General features: G+C 45.3%; 2 protein-coding genes across 2 annotated transcripts; both read right to left on the bottom strand.

Annotated features, from left to right (window-relative positions):
- Positions 1-4,306: 4,306 nt before the first annotated feature.
- Positions 4,307-11,898, bottom strand: LOC141230047 (uncharacterized). The gene is made up of 4 exons (XM_073667536.1): positions 11,781-11,898; positions 11,600-11,697; positions 11,312-11,402; positions 4,307-7,030 (listed from the first exon to the last, which is right to left on the bottom strand). The coding sequence occupies exons 1-4, from the start codon at positions 11,812-11,814 to the stop codon at positions 6,006-6,008; spliced, it is 1,248 nt and encodes a 415-aa protein (XP_073523637.1). The 5' UTR covers positions 11,815-11,898; the 3' UTR covers positions 4,307-6,005.
- Positions 11,821-12,722, bottom strand: LOC141230064 (oocyte zinc finger protein XlCOF29-like). The gene is made up of 3 exons (XM_073667552.1): positions 12,296-12,722; positions 11,987-12,166; positions 11,821-11,850 (listed from the first exon to the last, which is right to left on the bottom strand). Exons 1-3 carry the CDS (start codon positions 12,527-12,529, stop codon positions 11,821-11,823), a joined length of 444 nt encoding a protein of 147 aa, XP_073523653.1. The 5' UTR covers positions 12,530-12,722.
- Positions 12,723-21,677: the final 8,955 nt, after the last annotated feature.

The following is a 21,677-nucleotide window of genomic DNA, read 5'->3' on the forward strand; positions in this document are numbered from 1 at the left end:
ATCCAATTCACATTGGACCTATAATAGGTCACATAGTCCAACCCATACAATCCATTAGTCACAGACAATGTGTGCAGAAAAAGTTATAGAAAACGTTATAATGACATAGATCAAGTGACCTGTAACAAGTCACAGTATAAACAACCATCAGAAGTTTTTTCAGCAACACATAAAAAGTACAAGCATCACATGGAAAGGGTTAAGTAAGACATACTTAGTGAAAGTAAACAGATAATCAGCAGTGTCAGGGGAGGCCCCAATACGTGTTTCCGTACTTCCTCAGGGGGCGTGGTGGGATGTGTGTGGATACAGAGCCTCCAGACAAGAGCTGCTTGCACCTAAGCCGCCTTGCGGGGTCCACCGGCCAACCCGTGGTGAGGTTCATATCCACATTTAATAATCAGTGGCACGCCATCGGGGACATCATTAATAGACACTGGCGGATCCTAAAAACTGACCCAAGTCTCCGGGAGTTTTTGCCGGATCGTCCTCTTATGACAGCAAGGAGGGGCAGGAGTCTCAGGGATACTCTGGTGCATAGTCACTATGTACGCCAGAGTGTCCTGCCTTTCAAAGTTGGCAACCCTAAATGGGGCTGCTATCCCTGTGGCTCTCGCCTCTCCTGCAGAAACATGGTTAGGACTAAAACATTTTCTAATGTAGATGGCACGAGAGTTTTTGACATCAGGCAATATATCTCTTGTAGCAGCGTGGGCGTCATTGATCATGCCACCTGTGGATGTGGGCTCATCTACGTGGGGCTCACGTCTAGGGAATTGAGGAGACGCGTGAGGGAGCACGTTTTGGATATTTTGGGGGCTGGGGAGGTGGAGGATGTATCATCACTTCGGACCCAGCCAAGACATTTTAAGCAATATCATCATTGCGACCCTAAGAGTCTGCAGATCTGCGGCATTGATCAGGTCCATTTGGGCCTAAGAGGTGGTGATGTAAAGAAGGCATTGGTCAAATTAGAATGCCTCTGGATCTATAGACTGGGAACTATGTCACCAGCAGGCCTAAATGAACGATTGAGTTTTTCCCCCTTCCTCTAGCCATTGGTGGTTGTTTGCCCCCTCCGTGTCTCCTCTTCCTTGGACGTGAGCACCCTCGGGGTAAGATCCATGCTCTCTTGGCTACTTTATTATCTATGGGTTTTACCTATGGTATACGGTATATTCTGCTGTAGCCGTCAGCTTCAGTATATTGGCTATACCACACGTGAACTGAAGAAGAGGATCGCTGAACACATCAACAAGATCACCAACAACAACTCGGGGTATTCTGGTGCGGCCAAACATTTTACCATAATACATAAAGGTGACTCCTCGTGTTTATCATTTTTCGGACTCAGAAAGGTCAATTTGGTTAAAGCAGCCGGCCCTGAGGGAAGCGTATTGGATCTTGACTTTAAACACAAAGTACCACCATGGTATGAACTTCAAAAATGATTTGTTTTCATCTATGAACATTTTCCTTGTTTTTCAGTTTGGCGATGTATATTTAATTTCAATTTTACATCAAAATAATGTGTTTCCTTATCCAGGAATGTGGACATTTAATCTATATAATGTCTAATGATCAGTTGTGATTCACTATATGTATTCCCCAGTCGCACCCTGTGCACACGTTCAGTTTTCTTTTGTAAATGATGTATCTGCTTCCTGTGAATCAATATCTGATTCACCATTCACACTTGTATTTTCTCCTAATAATTATCTGGCAATGCGTTTAGTAAGAGATGATAAAACTCCCTTATGGACTTTGTATATATTTCCATCAGTGTCTATCGCAGTAGTGTAGACGGCCGGTCCATTGGATCATTGGCTTTTGCTGTTTTACAATTGTTCGCATTCATTCCACTCACCCGCGGCCAGGTTGCAGCATTCAGGTGCATTGTCAGCCATGTCTGCTGCATTGGTAGCAATGGTTCGTCAGTCAGGACTCCTGGGACCAGTTGTTCCTCAGAGGTTCCAGTATGGTGCCAGCAGATCTGTTCATCCAGGCCGCCGGTATAGATTGCTATAATCATTTTACTTACTTGTGGTGACGTTGTGGTATGAGTTGCATCGCTGGCCATGCTCGCCGTGTCCGCATTGGTGGACGTTTTTCTGGGACATGTTGTCATTTAGTGTTTCCTTAGCAGAGTCGGTGTATGTGGATGTAGCATCATGTGCCCCTATAAACCGCACTTTATTCCTCGTTGGCTTCCAGTTAGTTACCCTGATCTATACCGCTGATGTCGATACAATGCAGTGTTTTCTTCTAAGATTGCTGGTTCTTCTAGTTCATTCTTTGCGTGTAACATGGCGTTTGGCACTGGTGTTGCAGTGTTGGCCGTGTCTGCTGTGCTCGTAGTTGTAGACGGCTTTCCGGGATTGCTGGAACGTGTTGGTCCGTGGTGTCTCCGGCGGGATATCGGTGGTTTCGTGTGTGGTGGTATGTGCCTCTTTGAGCCGCACTGCTTCTCTTCGTAGTTGTGAGTTAGTCAGCTAGGATCCATACTTCTGATGTTAATACAATCTGCCCTTTTTCTTTCCCAAGATCGCTGGTTTCTTTAGTCCATTGTTGAGTGTGGCAGGGTGTTTGCTTTTCTTTGGTATCCAGTTGTGTGGTTTTTGGGCTGGTGTTAGATGGTGCTGTGTTTCCCTGCGGCAGTCTTTTTGTTTTTATTTAATATATCTATGTCATTCATGTCAGCTTATAACACCATGTACTCACATTATGTGTATGCGAACACCTGATACCTCAGTATTGGTTAATTAATTCATTATCCAGTCAATGGACATTGTTCCTTAAGATATATAGCAGCATTTATGTGTTACCTCTGACATCCTATGACTAAGGGTGCGTTCTGCACCTGAAACGCATCAGGATTTCCTGAGGTTTCTGAATTTATTTCCATGATTTAACTTTTTTCTTCAAATAAAATTTTTTCCCTTTTATGTGTCCTGGTTGGATGTGCCATTTTTACTTTTTTTTTCTCCATTCATGGTCTGTGATCACCGATGGGTGCGGAGCCCACAGGATTTCTCCAGCTGAAGTCATTCCTTCTCTCAACATGGTAAGCCTCCACCTTCCCTATCCATTGTCTTTTCTCTCAATCTATCATGCCGAGTCTAATGGTCAAACGGAAAGAATGAACCAGGAAATAGAGCAGTATTAGGGACGTTTTGTCTCCTCCAATCAGGAAGACCGGGTGGAGTTTCTGCCCCTTACCGAGTGTGCTCTAAATAAACATTCCTCTAAGGCTATCTATCGGGACTTTGCCTTTTTTTTTAGCTGCGGTAGTTTTCATCCGGTGTTTGGGAATATTTCAAGATTACAGTCCTCCATGCCAGAGGAGGAGAGATTTTGTTCCCTATTAATTAAAGGTTGTCCATTACTGTTAACATTGCCACTATGGATTTATATAGTGGCAACAAGTCTTTTTGTAAATAAATTGCTTGTTCTTTATTGCCTGTGGGCGGCGCTATCACCAGGCATCACGTGACCCTGGCTGCAGCCGGCTCCGACATCCGCTGATGTCACGTCAAGTTCCGGCTGCAGTCGGGCGTGAGCAAGTGACACACTGCCCCTTGATTGATGGGCTGTGGACGGGATTTCACCGCATGTCACAGCCCAGCATCCACCGCGTGTTTTACCAACGAAAGCAGAGGGAAAAGCCGCGGCACCAGAACTACCACACCTATGTGGGGCAATTATTCTGCATGGAGGACTTTGTGGGGCCCATTAAACTGTATGGAAAGCTATGTGGGGCCCCTTTATACTGTATGGAAAGCTATGTGGGGCCTATTATACTGTATGGAGGACTATGTGGGGCCCATTATACTGTATGGAGGACTATGTAGGGCCCATTATACTGTAAACTGGTGGTCCGACGACTTTGTCTACATTTTTCATTTTGGCCCTCTGCGTGTTTTGAGTTTTATATCCCTGATGTAGAGAGTCAATCTGGGTAAATGTGCATGGAAATGGCAATAATGGAAAGCTGCTAATTGGAGTTTGCCACAAGCCCCCTAATACAGCTGAACACATAGAGGATGATATGCTGCAACAAATTAAAAAGGCAACAAAAACAAGTCATGGTCAAAAGTGTTGGCTCCCTTGAAATTGTCCCAGAAATGAAGTAATTCTCCCAGAAAATTATTGGAATTACACATTTTGTTATACTTGTTTATTTCCTTTGTGTGTATTGGAACAACACAAGAAAACAGAGAAAAAGGCAACTTGAACATAATTTCACACAAAACCACATAAAATAGGCTGGACACAATTGTTGGTTCATTGCCAAACTTGTGGGTAAACAACTTAGTTTCAAGCATGTGAAGCTTCTTCAAATGCAACTGTGGCAAGTAAGAGGTATGGGCAATATGAAGATGACACCTAAAACCAGATAAAAAAGGGAGAAGTTGATTCAATCTTTGCATTGTGTGCATATGTGCGCCACACTAAGCATGGAGAAAACAGAAAAAGAAGAGAACTGTCTGAGGAATTAAGAACCAAAATTGTTGAAAAACATCAACAATTTCAAGGTCCATCTTCAGAGATCCAGATGTTCTTTTGTCCATGGTGCGCAACATAATACATTTACAACCTATATAGTCAAATATGGTGGAGGTTCAAAGATGTTTTGGGATTGGTTTGCGGCCTCTGGCAATAGGTGCCTTGACTGTGTGCAGGGCATCATGAAATCTGAAGATTAGCAAAGGATTTGAGGTCACAATGTAGTGCCTAGTGTCAGAAAGCTGGGTTTGCGTCCTAGGTCATCAGTCTTCCAGCATGACAATGACCCCAAACATACTTCAAGAAGCACCCAGAAATGGATGGAAACAAAGCGCTGGAGAGTTCTGACCCTCAATGAGCCAGGATCTAAATCCCATTGAACACCTGTGCAGAGATCTTAAAATTGCTGTTTGGAGAAAAATATTACAATTTGAGAGTCATCAGTGGTTGATACCATCTTCAGTTAGCCATTAAAAGGTAATAAATTTGAAGCTTTCGAGACTACTCAAGTCGGTTAATCAGGCATAGTATAACACAAAATCTGAAGAGTCACATATTTATACACAAGAGGGCACAGGAATAATGCAATAGATAAGACAAGTGACATGAAGCAGAACTATCAGTATGGGAGAGGGAGAAGCAGTTGTGGCCGTAAATATTGGAAAAGTTCAAAGATCAGGAGTATGAAAGTTTTATTGTCCTGTGATTGAGGTCTGGCCCATGATTGTGATGCCCTCAAACGGTCTGAGGAGCACATTCCTTAGTTGATGTAAAGACATAAATCCATGAGACACATTCATTCCTGCTCTGAGTGTGTCAAAGGTTGTCATAACTTTGTCTCTCTGAGATTTGAAGTTACCTTTTAATACAAGTAATTTCATGTCCATGAATGTTAGGCCACAAGTAGGTCTATTCTTTTTTCTTTTATTGTGTGGCGATGAGAATTCATCAGTGTTCTAAGTTTTTGCCTTGTCTCCCCTACATACCAACCCCAGTTGGACATTTGGTACATATAATGAAGTACACTACATTAGTTGTGATGCAGCTGAAAGTACCTGGGATCTTGTGGTCCTGATGTGAGTTGGGAATCTTTATCTTATCCGTGGTCATTATAAATGGACGGGTTTTACAGTTACAGTTGGTGAGGATGAATGCTGTAAGTTTCACCACAAAGGTGAAACTATCCTCCCGGTCAGTTTGCTTTCCTTCCCAGTACCTTTTCATTCTAACAATGTTAGGTTTCTGGGAGATTATACTCGTTCCTTTTATTTTTGGTTCTCCTTAGCTTGCCTTCTTTGCCCTATATGAATGTGTTTTTGTTTCTCATTCAGAGTTTTCATATTTTACTTCATACTTTCCTTTCCCCTGGTTGACAGTGTGTTGCGGCCTCCCCTCTGGTTCCTCAGGAGGTACGAGAAACTCAACGGCCTATTAGGGAGTTAGGTCCGTGGTGGCATTTTTAGTTGTACAGCTAGTGCCTTTTTAAGTCGGTAAAGAGACTAGTTGGGTGTAGTTGTGGCACTCTCCCCTATGTGGGTTCTCCGGTGGCTATCAAGATACGCTTTCTGGTTAAAACATTTCCCACATTTTGAACATGAAAAAGGCTTCTCCCCTGTGTGAGTTCTCTGATGTTTGATAAGAGTTGATTTCACTGTAAAACATTTCCCACATTCTGAACATGAAAAAGGCTTCTCTCCTGTGTGAGTTCTCTGATGTGCGATAAGAGTTGATTTCTCTGTAAAACATTTCCCACATTCTGAACATGAAAAAGGCTTCTCGCCTGTGTGAGTTCTCTGATGTGCGATAAGAGCTGATTTCTTTGTAAAAGATTTCCTACATTCTGAACAGGAAAATGGCTTCTCCCCTGTGTGAGTTCTCTGATGTATATTAAGTTGTGATTTCTGAACAAAACATTTCCCACAATCTGAACATGAAAATGGCTTCTCCCCTGTGTGGGTTCTCTGATGTGTATTAAGTTGTGATTGCTGTACAAAACATTTCCCACAAACTGAACATGAAAAAGGCTTCTCCCCTGTGTGGGTTCTCTGGTGCTTAACAAAATCTGGTTTCTGGTTAAAACATTTTCCACATTCTGAACATGAAAAAGGCTTCTCCCCTGTGTGAATTCTCTGGTGCCTAACAAGATCTGATTTCTGATTAAAACATCTCCCACACTTGGAACAAGAAAATCTAGTCTCTGCTGTGTGAATTTTTTGATGTTTAAGAAAAGACTTTTTGCGGGGAAAACTATTTGTATATTCTGAACGTGAAAATGGCTTCTTTGCTTTAGAAGCAGTTCGTTTTTTAATGCTTATTTTGTGACTATGATTTTCTTTAGCAGTCGGTAATGAATCAGAAGACAGGATCTGTTTCATAGGATCAGATGACATATCTTTGCTGTGAAGGGATGATGGTATATCTGCAGTAATTGCATTCACTTCAATTGTATCCTGTGAGATCTCAAAATTATCTGATTTAAAAATTGAAGATGTCAGCTGTTCCTCTGATCTCCTGGTACAGTCATCTGCCAAGAAGAAAAACAATTATTTTTTAAGAAAAAATCCTTGAATTTTATATTTTTTAACATTTGTACTTATACTATACTGTCTGTAAAAAAGGCAAGTGTTATGCACACGCCCGGGCTTAGCGGCGTGTGCGTGTGATTGGTAGTGATTCCACTGGACCGTGCCGTAGAGTGAATGCCTGGAGGGGCGTGACTAGGTATTCACCCGATCCGACCAGGGTCGCACGACGGCATACGACGCCAGTGCACCAAGGAGGAACCGAGCAGAGGGACCAGGTGCTACTCCAGGTCAGACCCCGGACACGGCTGTTGACCCACACAGGGGAATACAGGAACAGGCTGGTAGGCTGGCACACAGACTGGAGGGTATAGGCAGACACGACTGGTATGCAGGCAGGCGGGTATGCAGGCAGGGGGGTAAAGGCAAGCACAGCTAGAGTGCAGACAGGGAGGCACTAGCAGGTAGGAACACAGACGGGATAGGACCCAGTACACACCGGGAATCAGGAACAATACAGGCAGAGGGTTACAGGCAAGCACAGCTAGAGTGCAGACAAGGCTGAGCAGGGAGGACAGGGCTCTGTTCACACGGAACAGACAGGAAGGGAAAGACAGAGCCAGATACTCACACAGTACTTGCAGAGACAACAAGCAGGAGTTAGGTACGAGTTCAGACTCTGCAGAAAAAGGAAGGGAACGGACATAGAGGCAAAACAGGTAAAGGACAGGAGAGAGTTCAGACTGGAACTGAGTGTACGGAGGAGACCGACACTGCAGAGGGATACAGGAGCGGGTCTGGGAATACGGCTCCCAGAGAGGCGGAACGAACAGGCAAGGAGCGTGTTCAGACAGGACAGACCAGACGCAGGAGCGGGTCAAGGAAATCGGCCACTAGAAGGCGAGAGGAACAGGCTAGGAGCGTGTTCAGACAGGTCAGACAAGATACAGGAACGGGTCTAGGTAATCGGCCCCTAGAAGGCAGGAGGAACAGGCTAGGAGCGTGTTCAGACAGGACAGACAAGAGAACACAGAAAGGACTAAGTTCAGACACGGGAACTAATACCGAAAAGCAGGAGACATACAGGACTCAGTTCAGACACGGGAGCTGATACCGCAAAGCAGGAGACATACAGGACTCAGTTCAGACACGGGAGCTGATACCGCAAAGCAGAAGACATACAGGACTCAGTTCAGACAGGCCTGGAAATACAGCCTCCAGGAAAGGCAGACAAGGAAACAAAGAACGGGACCTGGCACCTTCAGAGTGCAAGCACACACTGAAGGAAACACTATGCTCAGGCAGGGATAGAAGGGAGCTGCTGAGCTATATACCAAGTGACAGACAGCAATAGGCTGAGGACGCACAAGGGGTGTGACCCACAGCAGGTACAAAAGGCAGGAAGTGATCGGGCGCCGCCCTTAAGCAGCAGAAACAGACACAAACAGACAGCATGGAGGGAAGCCAGAGAGACATTCAGGACAGGAGATCAAGTGCGCCCTCTTGCACAGTGGGAGATGGACCACCATGCAAGGACGCCGCCAGGTATGTTACAGCAAGTTATATAAAAAAAAATTGAATTATTCACCAGGACAATGACAGTTCACAGTCTAATAGAAAACCTCATAGGATGAACCAATAAAGCATAGTGTTCAACTGTTTGTTCATTCTGCCTCCCAAATATGGAATAAAAAGCCACCAAACAATATTATGTAGGGGAAAATAATACCAATAAAAACTTCTACTCATCTCACAAAAAACAAGTCCCCACTCAGGTCCATCATCTGTTAATGGAAAACCAGAGGTTTCCACATTATTAGTGGCTCAAAGGCTCTTGAAAAGCAACATGGCTTCCATAAACCAATCCAGCAATATCCGCTCTCCCAAAGTCAGATCGCCCCCTCGTTCTGAGCCTTGCAGTGTGCCCAAACCACATTTAGCCTCCATGTATTTGGCATTACTATAATGAGAAGAACCCACTTAATTTACGGTGTGTGTCTCCTGGAGCACAATCTGGGCACAATGTGTTGGGTAATAAAATGGTATATTTGCAATTTTCACTCTCCAACATCCACAGCGTGCTAATTTCTGGAAAGTGCCTGTGGAGTCAAAATAGTCACTACTCCTATAGATTATTTCACTGAGGGTTATAATTTCCAAAATGGAGTCACTTTATTGGGATTTCTACTGCTCTGGTTTTCTGACATTTTGTGATATTAGGGCTTCTGCAAAAGGCGTTTCCCATCTCGTCTGGGACGTCTACTTCTCCTCCTGCTTCGACTTGTGTGACGTCTGCTTTTGTCACCAGGCGCAGCCTTATTCATGCTGAAGGCGGCACTGGTGATGGAGGAGACGTCAGAACCAGAAGCTCTGCGAGACACAGGCTCTGCGCAGCCACTAAGATTAGGGTTTGCTGGGACCAATAGTACCATCCAGTCTGGCAGTATGGGTGTGTGTGCTGTCCAGCTGGAGTAATTTGCTCCCTATTTCAGCTAATTGGAGAGCACCGCACCCTACTAAAGCTGGAAGCATATTGCCGGAAGCTGCCAGATACAGCCTTGTTCTCCTCTGGTTCAGTCCTCTGTACTCAGCTCCCGGCTTGTGTATTTGTTTCTGTTTTGACCTCGGCCCGTTTACGGACTACTCGTGTCTTCTGATTTTGTATTTTCTCTATCCTCTTGGTTCTGACCCGGCTACCTGACTATTCTTCTTCCCATCTCACTCCACAGAACAGCAGATAATACCATGGCCCAAGCCTAGGGGTCTCTGTGTAAGTCCAGATCCATGTAGAGGGGTTAAACCAGTGTTTCCCAAACCCCATCCTCACGTCCCCCCACAGGTCATGTTTTCAGGATCTCCTTGGTATTGCACAGGTGAGAGAATTCCTGATGCCTTGATGATACTTCAATCACCTGTGTAATACTAAGGAGATCCTGAAAACATGACCTGTGGGGGGCCGTGAGGATGGGGTTTGGGAAACAGTGGGTTAAACGGTGATGAGCAAAGTAATTTGTGAAATCTGTAAATGGGGTAGATAGTGCCAAGCCTATTCGTGGTGGCCATTTTTTGATCTTCCAGGTAACCATGACCAGTGTCCCCAATACATTGTATCTGCACACTATTCCAGCAAAATCTGCATTCCTAATAGCTAAATGGCGCTCCTTCCCTTCTTAACCTGCCATGTGCCCAGATAATAGTGTACAACTGTATATAGGGGATTGTCAGATTCAAGAGAAGTTGGAAAATAATTTGTAAGGTCCATTTGTTTCCTATTATCCTTTGTGAAGAATTCCAAAGTTATCACCACAAAAAGTGACACACGTCAGATTTAAAAAATGGGGCCTGATAAGAACACAAAACTGGCTGCGGGAAGGGGTTAAATCAGAGGATTACTGAAGTCAAAAACTGTGACTATAGACAATAACACACCTACTGAAATTATCAAACTCAACAGTCTCCATCAGTAAGTAATGAGTAACTAGTGGTGAAACCTCTCTGGGGTAATTAGAGTATGGGGCTCGGTGGCTCTTGGCAATCTAAACCAGGGCTGGAGCCATGCCAACACACCTCCTGCAGGCGTGAATAAATGTATATTACAGCCATCAGCCACGCACAGCTTAGAGATATATCATGGCACAGGTGTAATGTTTTCTGTATAGTTTATCACAATCCTGTTTGAAGTTAGTTGGTTTGAAAAGAAATTGAAAAGTATAAAAGGAAACTCTGTTGTTATTGTACAGAAATTCACACTTGGCCCTCACTGCACATTTAATGTTGTCGATCATAAAAGTGAAGTTTGGCCAGAAAGACTGGACCTGGTCTTGTAGGGACCATATGAGCACATTCAGCAGCACAGAAGGGAGAGAAGGTAGATTCATCCAATAAGATATCAGGGTTCTAGGAAGCCAACAGCATCATTACCCTCCGCTTTCTCTTACAGGCCCATCATAGTATTTTTATTCAAGTGATTTTCTCACTTGTCAGCACATTCTGCGTACGCTGTCATTTGGCTTTGTAGTTTACAGATCTGAGCAGGTAACGGTCAGCGTCTACTAATCCCAGGGGGTAGGTGGATCCTCCAGGTTGTAAATTCTATAGAAAAGGGCTTTCACAATTTCCCAAAGTAAATTGAACATTTTCGGATGGAGGAGAATGTTATGCTCCAGCGGCAAAATGGTGATCACACGATTGTGATACGGCCGGACTATACCACTGATAAAGCAGCCACAGCCGGTGACTGAGAAGAATCTGTGACTTCTCTGCATTTAGTGGTCACTACTCACCTGGGTAGTCATATGTAGGAATCTCCTCTTTACACCGCTCATCACCCCTCACATATGTCTCTGTAGTATTAATATGGGTCAGATCTTCACCCTGAAACAAATATTGTAAAAGTCACAAACAGATGAGAAGTCCCATCTATGATCAGCTCTAATCCTGCCATCTCCACCGTTCTCATTACACAAGTATAAAACATATAATACTGGTGGATAAAACAAGGCTGAATACAAGACCTTCACAGCCGTCTACACATCATAGGGGAGATCTCATGACACCTTCTCTCCATCTACCTGATGATCCTGAGGAACATTGGGGTCTTCTTGTTTACAGTCCTGTAGAAGAAGACGACGGGGACATCTCTCTGGTGTTGTCCTCTTACTGGATAGATCTGGAGGAAACACATACAGGGACTGAATTCATTCTTTACATACAGATAATTATAGGCCGTGTGTATTTAGTCCTGTCTATTACCTGGAGATGTGAGGGGCTGGGGAACCTCCATCATGACATCCTAGTACAGACCTTTGTGTCCTTCTAAATACTCCCACTCTTCCATGGAGAAATAGACAGTGACATCCTGACACCTTATAAGAACCTGACACATACAATGATACAGTCATCCCTCGATCCCTTCATAGCATTACTGTATAAAGTCCCAGCATTCCCAGCAGTGTCACCTCTCCAGTCAGCAGCTCAATCATCTTGTAGGCGAGTGCTAGGATCTTCTGGTCATTGATGTTCTCGTGTATCAGGGGATGAGGTGGAGGCCCTGTGATTGGGCTCAGGGTTCTTCCCCATCCCTCAGACACATGGACCTGACAGCGCTCACTAGAGGTCTTCTTCACTACTCGGTAATCCTGGTTATGGAGAGACACATTAATAAATCTCACTCCAGACATTTCCAGAGTCCTCACCTCTCCAGTTCTGTCCATCTGTTATTCCCATAGATAAGAATGATGTAATGTGACGTCATCAGAATCTCTCACCTCTCCAGTAAGCCGGAAGAGGATCTCTAGGGTGAGGTGTAATAACCTCTCAGCCATCTTGTCTCTGTCCATAACTATCTTTGATGGGTAAATCAGGAAAATTCTCTTATATAGAAGATCTTCACTGCGAGGATCCAATATTGTAGAGAGCTGAATGAGAAGAAGATGAGCCGATGTAACATTATAAAAATCCTGTGTAATAATACAATTACTGGAGATAATAAGGGGAAACATATGAGGAGATTTATTATTTTACAGTGTTTAGTTTTTGTCTTTACATCTACTAATAAAACCTATATATTTTAGGCCACAGATAACAAGCAATTTCTTCCTCGGAGTCTGCAGCTGAATACGTTTCTCATAGACTCACTGTCAGGGAAATATTGAGAAAATATTAACAATTTCTCCCAAACCCCTCTTCCCTCTCACCCCTCCCTTATCCACCATTTGGACCAACTGTTTCCATGCAATTTAACACACACACAGCAGAAGTCACTTGTAGACAAATGAAGCACAAAAGGTGCTACTGACCCACTTAACATACAAATGCATCTCCTCTTAGCACAGACCTGGGATAGATTGACACCTTCCAGCAGGGGCAGAGATTGAAGGAAAACTCATTTAGGCTTCAAAGGGGTTTAACACAAACTCCAGGATGTCCGGAGCTGATACGAAATAAGAAATATTGGAAGTTCCATAACTCCGCTAATAATGGGACCCATATTTTTAGTGGCAAGGTCAGCCAAGGAACAATATGCTTATTTTTTCGTAGTTGTGAGCCACTCCGGGGTGCAAAAGTAACAAAATAACAGACTGCAACTATGTCATATGTGGTCTCTAAAGGAAGGTAAATTCATAACTGAAAAAATGGTATTACTTCCGGGCTTCTGCGATCAACCAACAATAAGTTATCGCAAAAGCCAGATATCCTAATAAAAATATGGAGGCTGGAGACCAGCCCACGTAATGTCATCCTAGAAGCTGTGTGGGCATGTCTCCCCTTAAGCATAAAATAATCCACGGAGGATGGATGAGTATTCATTGCCAGGGGGGTATGGAGACGATAATAAACAGATCTTGTTCGATAACAGTCAAATCAATAAGTGGGGCGCCCCCCTCCGGCTAAACGGAATTGTCTCTGCGATATGTTTATTAAGCAAGTCTTCTTTAATCCTGTTTATATTGTGTACCTGTATATTCTGTACTGTATTGTCCCCTTTGTAAAATCCTAGTATATTTTTCATAACACTGCCTTCATTTTGGATTAAATATAAAATGTAATAGTCCTGTTTCTCTTGCTCTGTAATCGTTCCCTCCCCCGAAGCCATAAACGCTACCAGAACGCAGGTGTCAAACCAGGCCTGTATTATATTTCAAATCTGGACGGTGGTGGCAGCGAATAATAATAATTGGGTTATGGTGAAGCTGACAGTGACCGTACGGGGGCGTATACACATATCCCGACAGAGTGACGGCAATGGTGAGAGATTGTGTGATCTTCCCGGTGTCGTCTCTTTGTGAGTTCCTGACACTCACCTTCCATAAAGCTAATTCTCGTCTCATTTTCCGACACTGGAATTGGCATTCGCAATAGTGCAGGAGATATTCATTACAAGTGACATGAGAAACAACTACTTCATGATGAGGCAACATCTTCTACTACGGCTCTAAAACCATATTTGGCCAGAGTCCGTCACTGACTACATCTCCACCGGCCGTCTATATGAATGTTTCCTGTCTTCCCCAGACTGTAATCTTTTAGCAAGTCAGATCTCATGTCTGATTCACACACAGAAGTTTGAGGCTTTTAAAAAAGCTGTTTTGCTTGCACAAACACCGCGGACAGAAATGATTTGATACTAAAGTCTACATGTGCAGTGTATTATGGGGTTTACTTCTGGCCTTAGGCTTTCCTATATTACAAGAAAAAACCCAGAAAAAAACCAGATATTAAAATGTTTCAAAAGAAAATTGCCACCAACAATGCTTGTAAAAAAAAAAAACATGCAAAAAGCAGAAGACACATTGCCACTTTTAAACATTCGTTTTTGTTCTCATACAAATTCTTTTGGGCACCAGAACATAAATGTACACTGCAAGGCTGGCACAATTGCAGCTGCAATAAAATCCCTGGCAGTTTAACCACTTGCTCCTGCAAAAAGCAAACATGGCATCTAAGAAGGTTTAACAGAGTTCGACTGATTGCCCCTCCTCCCCCAAGTGCTCAATAGGATGGGGCTGCCTAGTTCCTACAATACTAATGTCTAATAATGGTGTCTGGTCCTGCAATGTACGAAAGTCTATTAGGACGGGCCAAAGGCAGCATTCAATAAATTACCTTTTAATGCCCCCAGACACATTAGACTAAAGCTGCATGATAGCACTGATTTCGAGGGGTTTGGTCAACTATATAATGTATTTGGGGGCCTTCCGACAGATGATGTCAGGGCAGAGAAGGATCTATGATCCTGAATTTCAGAGGCTAATCCGTTTGTTCTTCCTGTAGATAATCCTCCACTAGAGGAGTCTGGAGGTGACTCTCTCATACAGACCACAGGAAAGCTGGAATATTTGTGTGTATGGAGGTGTCTGGAGAGATAGCCGTCTGCCAAATGACCGATCAGCCAACACTTATCTCATGTGTATGGGGACGTCACTATTGCACAGGCAGTGATAATACACCGCACTACAGTAGTACAGTGCATCACCGGAGCGATCAGAGGCTTCTGTGTTGTATGATCGCACTAAGGAGAGTTGTTTAAAAACGTTTATAAAAAAAAGGTTTAAAAAGTTTTAAAGTGAAAATATCACAGTTTTAGCAAAAATAAATATTCATCACTATAGGGAAAATGGAGAGGGAGGTCAGCTCACTGTTTATTCAATGCACCTTGTCTGAAGATCACCGCATGGAGCCGCCCTGGTCAGGGACAATTCAAGGTTCAAGTAGAGAAATGAGGAGAGATGGATTCTCCAGCATTGTCTATATTGTTAAAACCTCACATTTATTGTGAATTCATAAAAACTGTTGTGATGGCATACCACCAAGTGCCGACCAAACCAATGCTTATTCCTGATTTACAACATGCGAGTCTCTGTGATACTTTTATATCCTTCCCTTTCCTGAGTGTCCATTGATTACTGAGCTCTTCTCAGACAATTTAACCCTGTATTGTATGGAAGTAAAAGAGAATACACAAATACAACTCATGCATGAGACATTCAATAAAATAACTGGAAATCAAAAACAAATACAATTAATTGCACTGTAATATTAATCCTGTCTGATGTTCATTCCCTGTGGGGCTCTAGTGTGTAATCTAAATATCCAATATGACTTTCTATTTAAGATTTTTCTTTTCATATCTCCACCTCTTAATGGTTTATAAGACTTTTCTATTCCTAATATCTGAAGGATCTGATATCCCCTTTATGTTTTTGTGAAAAGCATCTCGAAACCACAGACAGGTTTAATGCTGTGGGATTGATTGCGTCAGATAAATGTCTTCTAATACATGTTTATAGCAGATCTGACGTCCATCCCACATATTGCGGATAACTCTCTATACACTCTATTAAACAGATGACCCCTATAGTGTCACAATTGATGAAATTGTGTATTGCAAATTGCTGTCCCGTTAGGTTTTCTTCAAATGTGTCGGTTTTATTAACATAGTCGCATGCTTTACAGGGTGTATGTCCACATTTATATATATATATATATACACTAGCCATTGAGCCCGTTCTATGCCTGGGTGGCGAGCATTTTTATTGGTATATGGTCTCCCATGCTGGTATGGTGCTGCCCCCCATCCTGGTATTTCTGCTGCCCCCATCCTGGTATTTGTGCTACCCTCATCCCTATCCTGGTATGCATGGCACCCCTCACCCCCAATCCTGGTGCATGGCACCCCTCACCCCCAATCCTGGTGCATGGCACCCCTCACCCCCAATCTGGCTATGCATGGCACCCCTCACTCCCAATCCGGGTATGCATGGGACTCCTCACCCCCAATCCTGGTGCATGGCACCCCTCACCTCCAATCTGGCTATGCATGGCACCCCTCACTCCCAATCCGGGTATACATGGCACCCCTCACCCCCAATCCTGGTATGCATGGCACCCCCTCACCCCCAATCCTGGTATGCATGGCACCCCTCATCCCAATCCTGGTATGCATAGCACCCCTCATTCCAAATCTGGTATACATGGCACCCCTCATCCCAATCCTGGTATGTATGGCACCCAATCTCTCATCCTGGTATGCATGGCTTCCTCATCCCCAAACCTGGTATGCATGGCACCCCATCCCTCATCCTGGTATGCATGGCACCCCTCATCCCCAATCCTGGTATGCATGGCACCCCTCATCCCCAATCCTGGTATGCATGGCACCCCTCATCCCCAATCCTGGTATGCATGGCACCCCTCATCCCCAATCCTGGTATGCGTGGTCCCCTCACCTTCCAATCCTGGTATGCGTGGTCCCCTCACCTCCCAATCCTGGTATGCGTGGTCCCCTCACCTCCCAATCCTGGTATGCGTGGTCCCCTCACCTCCCAATCCTGGTATGCGTGGTCCCCTCACCTCCCAAACCTGGTATGCGTGGCCCCCTCACCTCCCAAACCTGGTATGCGTGGCCCCCTCACCCGCCAATCCTGGTATGCGTGGCCCCCTCACCCCCCAATCCTGGTATGCGTGGCCTCCTCACCCCCCAATCCTGGTATGCGTGGCCCCCTCGCCCCCCCAATCCTGGTATGCGTGGCCTCCTCACCCCCCAATCCTGGTATGTGTGGCTCCCTCATCCCTTTCACGCTGCACACATACAAAAAAAAAAAAAACACAAACTCACCTTTCTTCCCTATGCTCCAGAGCTGTGGTGCTCTGTTCTGCCGGAGGCCGGGTGAGGAGTGTGGCGCCGGAGTAAAAAACGTGCCCATACCGCGCTGTCCGGGGCCATTTTGCTGAAGACACACTGCGAATGTGTCTTCAGTAAAATGGCACCTGATAGCGCTATGCACATGTGCCGATTCCGACGCCTTCACTCCTGCCCCGGTCTCCGGTGAGAAGAGAGGCGCTGTGGCAACGCTCCTCCCGGTCAGGTAAGTATGCAAGTATGACGCCGGAGATTGCGGTATGCGTTCAGTGCCTACACACTCCTCTTACCTGTAATGGCTCCATGCGTTCTTCTGTCTGGAGCCAGACTGTGCAGGCGTGTCGCGCTTGCGCAGTCTATAGAGGATTCAGACAGAGGGACGCTTGTACGATTATATTATAGATATATTCTTTATTTTTATATAGTGCCAACATTTTCCGCAGCGCTTTACATACATTATCATCGCTGTCCTCATTGGGGCTCACAATCTAAATTAAAAAAACACCCTAACCAAGGATAACCAAGTCACATTGCGTTTGGTATTTGTTTCTTAAAAAAACTCGGTGAAAGTTTTCCGCCCAGTGTAGAAGCCTTTTTGGATACAAAACTCAAACAAAATATGTAAAAGAATTTACAAAGTCTGGAGGGTGGATCTCAGACATCGAAAAAACTAAGTTTGAAAGAAATATCAAAGACTACGAGTCAAATTCAATTTACACATGGAAATGAAACAAACCAAGAGCTACTGTTCTGAAATACAGGTCACACAATAAATTCAAAGGAAATAGAGAAGAGCGGAGGTCAGCTTCACAAATCCTAATGTGTCCATGGGTTCCTCTAATTAAAATTCTCTGAGGACTTATCTGATGCATCAGTGGGATCAACTAAAGACAGATGGAACAAAAATAAATTCTCAAGTATTCCCCACAATTCAGCATAAAACAACGGGCGGGCAGAAAGCTCAAACGTGCCCGGACATGTGCGTTCCATGCCGGAGTGCATCACGGTCTCCTATCTGCGAATGCGCATGTCCGGAAGCATGAGTTCCACGCCGGAGCGCATAATGGTTTTGGATTGCATTCCACCAACATAGGATTTTTCTGTCTCTGAGATCAGCGTCATGGGAGACTAAAAACAAGTATGGTGCATCCCATCATGCAATAAGCATGTAGATATACTTTATCACTTCATAAGATATGGGATGATGGCCCACAGTATATTCCTAAATGGTCAAATTTGACCTCTATTGCACAATTAGAGATACACAAGAATCACCACACTTGTTAATTACAAAATAGTATAAGTGGAATAATTGATAAGAAATAATTCTGATATAGAAGCTCAGATATCTCGATGAAGTACAACAATATGTGAACCTCATTCACAGGGCACTGAGTAGCAATGGGTAGAGTATACAATCCAAAAATGTAATCCAGAATGGGGCTGTATTCACTCAAAATAGGCATAGGAAATTTGCTCATTGTGTCCCTTAGGGGCCAGTGAATCCAGTTTGGAAATCCACTGACTTTCTTTTTTGAGGGTACATCTATTGTGATCACCTCCTCTCACATTGGGTTTAACCATCTCAATGATACAAAAGGAGATGTCTCCGGTTTGATCTCAATGTATACTGTACATGCGTCTCGCTAATGGGGTGTCCCAACCAAGGCGTATACTGCCCAAATGCCGTTGACCCAACTTGCCCTCCACTCTGACCGAATGGAGATCCAGCTTTCCGATCACCCTGACCGGTTTGGGGTACATTTTCCCCACACCTCTAACAGGCTATGGGTACCTTCCTCCCATACTCCTGACAGACAGGGGGACACACCTTTCTTTTACCTTGCCCAGTTGTGGGGCCTACCCTTCCTGCCATCATTTTTACCTTGGGAGCCATGCTCACTAGGGGCAGCTACGACCGGCCATGTCACAGTCCATCGTGACACTGGTCACCGGCACGGAACCACTTTCCCTATGATCCTCATGTTTCTCCCCATCCCTGCTCATCACCTCGGGAGCTGTGCTAGTCATGGGACAGCTACCATTGACCATGTCACTATCTGGAGGGACACTGGTCACCCGCACGGGACAACCTGCTTTCTGGTGTGTCCGTGCCTGCTCCCCTTGCCCATAGCACTTATGCTGGCTCGCTTTAGGGGATCCTCAGCAGCATCACCAAGCAGGGTGAGGTGGCTGAATTCCCATTAACACAACATACATTTTTATTATGCATGAAATTGACATTATTGTCATTACCGTCAATTGACATTATTGACAGTGGCATTACATGACATATCAGATCTGGGAGGGTGGTCAGGGATGTATCGGGCAATCAACCGTCCCAGATCAGTTCCCAATAGCACATTAGTCGGGAGAATCTCCAACACCCCCACTTCCCTTAACCCCCTCCCCGCACCCAAGTCCAGAAAAACTCGGGCTATCGGCAAACACCCCCAAACCCGGTGACAGTCAGGGTCTTCCCAGCAATGAGTTCCTCTGGTAACACGAACTAAGGGTGGATGATGGTACATTCTGCGCCAGTGTTTTTAAGGTCAACAGTAACGGTGTTGTCCACAGTAACAGGTTGTAAGTTTTCCCGGGCCCTGCCAACCGCCCCACCCACAAAAAGAATGGCTGCAGTAGGTCCTGGGGCCTCAGGTGTGGTGCTCATCTTCTGCCTCTCCAGGCAGACAAGGCTTGTGTGACCCGTTTGGTCACAAACATAACACTTATGGGAGTCAAATGCAGGCCAGGTGCTGGAAGATGGGGCAGAACCCGCTGAGGGCCAGCTGGCTGGAACACTGGGGGTGGTTGTGGGCTTACCCCCTTTCCAGCTGGCGGCCGCTGACTTCCGCACCTCTGGTGTGCGGTTGGCCTTATAGGCATCTGCAATCTGGGCGGCTTTGGCAGCCTCCTTTGGCTCCCGGTCAAGCACAAACTGTCGAATTTGCACTGGGCAAAGACGAACAAACTGGTCGTTCGTCATCAGATCCTTCAGGTCCTCGAAGGTGGTAACTGACAGTCCTTGGACCCACTGCTCAAAGTTGGTCCTGAGCCCATCCACCACGTCACTGTAGCTGTCATGTGGTCCACGCTGGAGGGCTCTGAACTTTTTCCAGTAAACCTTCGGAGTCAGCTGGTACTTTTTTATCCCAGCCTGCTTGACGGCCTCATAGTCTCCATCTTGTTTTCGAATTAGAGAAGCAAACCCCTCCAGAGCTTTTCCTTGGCGCCCTGGGGTTAAATACCTGGCTCACTGGGCTTCAGGCAGCTGGTACTGTCTGCAGGCTTTTTCAAATCCTCAGAGAAATGTGTTCAAGTCCCCGTCCTTTTCCATTACAGGAAAATGCTCCGGACGGGGTTTAAAGCAGTTGGTGTTGCCGGTCTCATTGCCCGATGCGGTGGATTTCGGCAGCTGGATTCGGGCTAACTCCAGCTGGTAGCGCTGCTCATCTTGCCACTTTCGCTCAACAGCTTCTCGATCAGCTTGGGCCTGTCGCTCAGCAGCCTCTCGGTCAGCTTGGGCCTGTTGCTCAGCAGCCTCTCGGTCAGCTTGGGCCTGTTGCTCAGCTCTCTCAGCCTCAGCCTGTTGCTCAGCAGCGTCTCGATCAGCTTGGGCCTGTCGCTCAGCTCTCTCAGCCTCAGCCTGTAGCTCAGCAGCCTCTCGGTCAGCTTCAGCTCGTTGCTCTGCTCGCTCCTGGAATTTCAGGACCAGCTGCAGTTGTCCATCACGATTGTCTGCGGTGAGCAGCTCCAAGGCCATCTGCAGGTGGGGGTCCACACTACCCTGACTGCGGGTCTGGCTGGCAATCACAGGTGGGAACCCTGCAGCAGCACTATCCGGGTCTTGGCTGGCCACCCCATCATCCGAGCTCTGCAGCACCTTGCAACAGTTCAGCAATCATTTGGTGCCTGGTTTTGCCTGTGGGGTCAATCTGTCTCAGCTCACAGAGAGCAGTGAGAGTCTCCTTTGACTGCTGGTGATACCAGGGCTCTTCACGTGTAGCCATCATTGACAAATAAAAGATAGGACAGAAAAACAAGAGAAGGGGAGGGGATGCAACTGCTATACGTACAGTAATGTCCCAAATAAAAAAATATTAAAACACTGACTCTTATTTCTTAAAAATCTGCACAGTATTCTCGCAAGAACCGTGTAAGTTTTCAGTGACAGGAATGATTGCTCAATCCAACCACTGATGTTCTGTAATATCCCACCGCTTGCCACCAATTTGTCAGGGTTCAGCAGCGACGACACCGGGGAGATCACACAATATCTCACCGTTGCCGTCACTCTGTCCGGATTTCGTCAGGGAGTGGGGACTACATAGGTATCGGCAAGCGACCAGTGAGCGTATGGCATCACATCTCCGGATTCCAACGCATGGAATATGTGTATATGCCCCTGTACGGTCACTGTCAGCTTCACAATAGCCCAATTAATATTATTCGTTGCCACCACCCTCCAGATTTGAAATATAATACAGGCCTGGGGGGAAGCCTGCGTT

This window comes from Phyllobates terribilis, unplaced genomic scaffold (genome assembly GCF_046119375.1).
Source record: "Phyllobates terribilis strain yellow unplaced genomic scaffold, ASM4611937v1 Scaffold_489__1_contigs__length_1346288, whole genome shotgun sequence".
In the NCBI taxonomy this organism is placed as follows: domain Eukaryota; kingdom Metazoa; phylum Chordata; class Amphibia; order Anura; family Dendrobatidae; genus Phyllobates; species Phyllobates terribilis.

Excerpts from the sequence above, each read along its gene's own strand:
- LOC141230047 (XM_073667536.1), bottom strand. The coding sequence starts at position 11,814 with ATGATGGAGGTTCCCCAGCCCCTCACATCTCCAG. Across the intron at positions 11,403-11,599 it reads ATGTTCCTCAGGATCATCAG|GGTGAAGATCTGACCCATAT; the intron begins GTAGATGGAGAG and ends TATTTGTTTCAG. Across the intron at positions 7,031-11,311 it reads TCCTACATATGACTACCCAG|ATGACTGTACCAGGAGATCA; the intron begins GTGAGTAGTGAC and ends TCTTCTTGGCAG.
- LOC141230064 (XM_073667552.1), bottom strand. The coding sequence starts at position 12,529 with ATGTTTCCCCTTATTATCTCCAGTAATTGTATTATTACACAGGATTTT. Across the intron at positions 12,167-12,295 it reads TCTTCCGGCTTACTGGAGAG|GATTACCGAGTAGTGAAGAA; the intron begins GTGAGAGATTCT and ends CTCCATAACCAG. Across the intron at positions 11,851-11,986 it reads TTGAGCTGCTGACTGGAGAG|TATTTAGAAGGACACAAAGG; the intron begins GTGACACTGCTG and ends GAAGAGTGGGAG.